This window comes from Arachis ipaensis, chromosome B07, assembly GCF_000816755.2.
Source record: "Arachis ipaensis cultivar K30076 chromosome B07, Araip1.1, whole genome shotgun sequence".
Lineage (NCBI taxonomy): Eukaryota > Viridiplantae > Streptophyta > Magnoliopsida > Fabales > Fabaceae > Arachis > Arachis ipaensis.
The window spans coordinates 16,156,455-16,162,336 of record NC_029791.2 but is presented as its reverse complement, the minus strand read 5'-3'; the positions used below and the strand labels follow the sequence as shown (position 1 = coordinate 16,162,336).

Below are 5,882 nucleotides of genomic sequence, written 5' to 3'. Positions count from 1 at the left end.
GGTTTTATTTAATTTAATTTATTAATGATTTTATTGACAGGACATATCTTACTAGTAATTAGTGTATATTTATACGTATTGAAATTACGATACACACAGGTAAAGTAGAAAAAATCGAGATCTTACAAATAAATAAATAAAATACGTAAAATGTAAAATTATAATAAGATTTAAATCGTAAAATTGTCAATTTAGTGTAAATTTTATAAAATCGATTGATTTATTTAAAATTATAATATCAAAAAATTTTAAGAGTTAAATCAAGTAGAGATGAACGCGAATCGAATTTTGTCAAAATTTCAATCTGATTCGCACTAAAATTATCGGATTGGATTCAATATCTGCAGTTTTTAAATTTGGATTGGATATGATATTGAATATATTCGCAAAACATAAAATATTTTAAAAAGTTTATTTTATTAAAAAAATAAATAATTTTTCTATTCTTTTAAACATATTTATTTATTTATTTATTATTTTTGTAGATCCGTGATATATGGATACTTAGCTAAAATTTGCAATCCGATGTTATTAATGTGTGGATCAAATTCAATTTAATTTGATAATCTTGCGGATTAGATCAATACCCACAATTTTCAAATTGAATTTAGATAACTAACATAAATAGTATCCGTATTGAAAATAAGTAGTATGACCACAATCTAATCAATCATATGTCAAATAATTTGTTATTGTTATTATATTAAAGGGTTAATATAATAAGATCATTGATTAAATTTAGAAATTTATCATTGTGATAGTAATCATAATATTAAAAGATAAATCTTTTATAATTTAATATAAATTGTTCTTTATCATAGAATTATTAAAAAATACATTAATAATCCAGAAAGATCAATATATATAGAATGGGATTCATTGGATGAAAATTAATAGATCTCATTGAACTGACTCACTTAGCTTTGAGAATTCTTAATGGTTATAATTACTGCATATTTGTCAATAGGATATTCTCAAGATGAATATAGTAATAGAGTTTCTTTTGACCTGCGAACTGTCAAAATAATTAACAAAGTATTTATTATACTTTGATTTTGGACACCTAATACCTTAAGGTGCTAGTTGAATGAATATTGGGTATGATCTAATTGTAGAATTAATAATTAGTCATTAGTCAATAAAGAATCCGTCAACTCTCAATAAAGAGTTTAAACTCTATGATTATAATGACTGGGATGAATAAAATATTGGCTAAGGAAATTAAATGAATGAAGAAATAAATTTCTTATGTCATTCACAGTTCATTATAATAATGGTAATAAGTTAGGATTTAACAATCAAACCATACTCTAAGGGTTAACCAAGAATTAGAAAGATGGAATGAATTATACCTTATTCTTTTCGGATTCTTAGAAAAAATATATTACTTCAGACTATCGGGTCGTTAAAGAGTGTTGCTAGACACTAACTTTAATTAGTAAATTTTGTATAATTAATTTACTACTCACTTAGTGTTGAACCTATAGGGTCACATACTAATGAGTGTTCTAATCTTTATTATAGAATTATTTAATCATTATTTTGATTTGATCAAATAAATATTATATATTCTTAATTGATTCTATTTTAAATTGAGTTATGATATGATTTATAAATTTAAAATGAGATTTAAATTTAAAATCATTAACAAAATCTCATAATATGTATATATGTATGCAAAGAATAAAGAACAAATTACACATACACAAGAGTTTTATTCTTTTATCTCTACGCATATAAACATATGTGATGTGCCTAACTTTTAGAAAAAAATTTTATGATGTGAAAAGAGTTGAAAGAAATTTTTCAATTTAAATCAAATGTCATTGATAAAAAAATTAACAAAAAAAATTGATTTTGATGTAAATACGCATAAAGTCTTCGTACAATAAAAAAAATAATTTTTTTACTAAAACGTTCTAAAATATTTAGATCTAATTTAAATATTATTTAAATAAAATTTAACACAAAATTAATTTTTTTTACTACGTGTTATAAACACATATCATCCTTCGATTCAAATTATAAACACCCCTAAAATTGACATTCTAGCCTGTAATATTACAGGTAAACATATTAAATTTGATTAGGTGTACTAGATTGCGCGTGTGCAAGCGTGTTTGTATCGGCCATGTTGGGAACATTGTCAACAACTCAGCATAAGTCGGTGTACGTGGTTCACTTTTATTCCATTCTTTTTTATTCATCTTTATTTTACATCCCTTCATTGACATTGAGCTTATTATGAATCAAGTTCAACTATATTAATAAAATTTGTAAGCGCGTGCAATTTTGTTTACTTCATGGATGGGGTAAGAATAAAGGTTATCAGAATCCAACTGTACATCCACTTGTTTATGTTACTGGCTCGGATATATAGAAATATTAAATCAGTTGAACTAAAATTCAACCGAAATTAATAAATTATAAACAAATAAATAATACATCAATAAAAATTAAAAACAGAGATTTTAAAAACTGAATTGTACATCGAACCATTTAAATCGGTTTACGAATTTAGAAATTTCAATAGTGATTTAACTGAAAATTTCAAATTATAAATAAATACATAAAATACAAAACATTTGTGTATAAAATATAAATAGTTCATATTTTTTTTTACAGCATCTCTCAATTCTTTGGGTTAAGTATTAATCCATCATAAATCAAAATTTTATTTAAGAGTTTATTGTTGGTCACTATATACACAACATAAAATTCTACTAATAAACTAACCACTAAACCAATCAAACTTGGTTTAAATAGTTCATAATTACTTTTAGTTTAAATATATTGGGCCCGGTTGTGTAAATGTTCATTACTTATAAATACCCAAACCAAGTACCCAAAAAAAAACCCAAACCCAGTAAGCACTAGCCCATTTTCATATGCATAATTGCACTTATGAAAAAAAAAAAGATGTTTCCAAATGTACTAAATTATAAAAACCCAAATCCACTAAGCACTAACCCATTCACATGCATAAATATGTTATTGGTTGATGTGATTCTACATGATTTGTGTCTGGTATTATGCTGCTTTTTTTTTTGTGATCATACACTTTGCAATATTATTATGGTTATTTTTATCACGTTTTTAAATATTTAAAATTTAATTATTTTAACTTTACAAGCCCATGAAGTTAGTACATGAAATGAAATAAATGTTAAGAAATAGAGTAAGGTTTTTATTAATAAGCCATATAATAAGATTTCTTAGAAGTATAGAAAACTAAAGATGCTTTCTACAGCTGCGTGCAGTTATTATACTAGTCATAAAATAAATTTTAAAAAATAAAGTAAGGTGTTTTAAAAAATAGAGAAAATAAAAACTTTCTAAAACCTGAAGGACTAGACTCTAGACAATCACTGCATTGGAGGAGTCATAAAGTGAACTTTAAAAGATAAAATAATTATGATTTTCGAAATAATCCCGGATCTACAGGGGTCATAAAACACAATTTAAAAGATAAATAATTTTAGAAATATTGAAAATAAAATAATTCTTTACAACAAAGCATTAATAGATTAAGATGTGTTGTAATAATATGGAAAACGTATGTTGTAATGCCTTTTTTATAAACGAATAATATTATAAATACCTATTTAATTTATAGACAATATGTATTTTTTTTTTTGGGTATCTTTATAGACAATATGCAATGTAAATATTAAAATATTTCTTGAGAAGAAAATGATAATATTTTGTTATTATTACTCAAAAATGATTTATTATAAATTATTCCAAGAGGACACTCATATAGTCTTACTTATTATATTTATGTTGTTATTTTTTCATGTTTTCATTTAAACATTTTATTACTAATTCTGTCATATTACTAAAACATACGGTTCCAAAAATAAAATATTTGACATGATTATAAAAATGAGTAATCTGCCCCCGTGGTCCGCACGTACTAGTTTTAAAAAATTTAATACTAACTTGCGTGGCTCTCGTGGGAAACGCTTTTTTTCCCCATCTTTTCTTTATTTGCAATTTGGTTTCCAATAATCTTTGGCAATCTATAATATGGTGTGGAAGTAAGTGAGAGTGAGTTAGAGTAGATCATAATGGAGGGGCTGCCACTATTATCAACTATGAGCACCGTGATCGGTGTGGGGCTACTGATATGGTGGTTGTGGAGTGCACTCAAGTGGGTGTGGCTGAAACCAAAGAGCATAGAGAGGCGTCTAAGGCAGCAGGGCATTAAGGGAAATTCATACCGACCTTTGGTTGGAGACATTAGAGATATGATTAAAATGATTAAACAAGTTAAATCCAAACCCATGGATCCTCATTCCAACGAGATTGCTCCTCGAGTTTTGCCCTATGTTGTCCACACCATTGCTAAATACGGTTAGTCACTCAAATTCAATAAGTATATACATAGTATTGAGATATTTGATAGTAGAATTATATTTTATTTAAAATGAAGTGATGATGAGATCCACATGCTTGATCATTTATCTTTACTCTCACTAAATTCTTTGTACAATTACAATATGTATGAGAGAATATAACTGTAATGTAATATCTTCTTTGTTGGTTTTGGTTTGTTTAGTATATTTGTTGAATGGAGTTCTAGATTCTTTTTACTATATTATTTACAATGCCTGAGATATGAGTTGAAACTAGGCTTTAAAATTTAAGGATTAAAATATCACACTGATAAAGAAAAATGCTACTTTCCCCGTTTTCTCTTCTTTTTTCTTTTTTTAATTTTTCACATAGATTAAGCAAAATTATTAAAATGTATTAATGTTACAAAACTTTAAAAATAATTTATAAAATTATCTTTAATGGTAATAAAAATTGTCCTCTTATAACTATTTTATTCGCTCAATTAAATAATAAAGATATGATTTTAAGAATTATAAAATTGCAAAAGTAATTTTTATTGTGAAACTGTAATTACGTGTAGGGGCGTTTTAAATTGAGACATTCATATGATTTATCTTAGAAAAATAGATGTTATTTAATTATCTTAGGAATATTTTTCCATTGTAAATCATGTTAACGGCATTAAAGTAATTACTTATACAGGGAAGAGTTCATTTATGTGGCTTGGTCCAACACCAAGGCTATTCATCTTGGATCCAGACAAAATAAAGGAAATGACCAACAAAGTGTATGAATTTCAAAAGCCTGATACAAGTCCACTTTTCAAGCTTCTTGCATCAGGTTTTGCAAATTATGATGGTGATAAGTGGGCTAAACACAGGAAGATCGTAAGTCCAGCATTCAATGTTGAGAAATTGAAGGTCAGTTTCTATTCTTTTCTCTTTCCTTTTGCCATTTAATTAAGGCAACTATACCAATTTTTTTTATGATGTATTTTATTTAAAAAGTGTAACTTATTTGTTTAATTATATTTTAAATAAAGATAATATTTTTATAATATATAAAAATTAAATTTTATAATTTATTATCTAATGATCAAAATAAAATATTTTCATATGATGGCAACTATAAAATTTTTATTGGAATAGCTACCTATAATTAATATCCAAAACATTCTATCAACTAAAAAAAACCTCAAAAGAGAGAAGAAAGAAAATAGTGACAATATCATTTAGCTCGCTAGTTTATTGTCGGAGATTCGAATCTAATCTTATGCATATAGATTCATAATAAATTAATTCTTAATATGTCAAATTAAAAAATATAGTGAAAAAAAAAAAACATGAGCATGTATCACTCGCATTTGCCACATTAATATTTTTATCAACAAAAAAAAGTTATTCGATAGTTGGATTTTTTATAATCAAATATGAAATGTTTGATATTTTTAGAGACCCCTTATTTTTTGTCATTCTTTTCTTTTGAGTTTTTTTTTTTAATATAATTTTGATAGTTTACTCTTCTTTTATTAAATGAAAAAA

The 5,882-nt window shown here is 25.2% G+C and overlaps 1 protein-coding gene across 1 annotated transcript in view; it reads left to right on the top strand.

The window, feature by feature from the left end:
- Nucleotides 4,097-5,882, top strand: part of LOC107609096 (cytochrome P450 72A14) — a gene marked incomplete at its 5' end in the record, with an annotated part of 4,044 nt that continues 2,258 nt past the window's right edge. Inside the window, 2 exon segments of the mRNA XM_016310931.2 lie at nucleotides 4,097-4,356; nucleotides 5,044-5,261. Of these exon segments, the coding sequence (XP_016166417.1) occupies nucleotides 4,097-4,356; nucleotides 5,044-5,261 (478 nt within the window).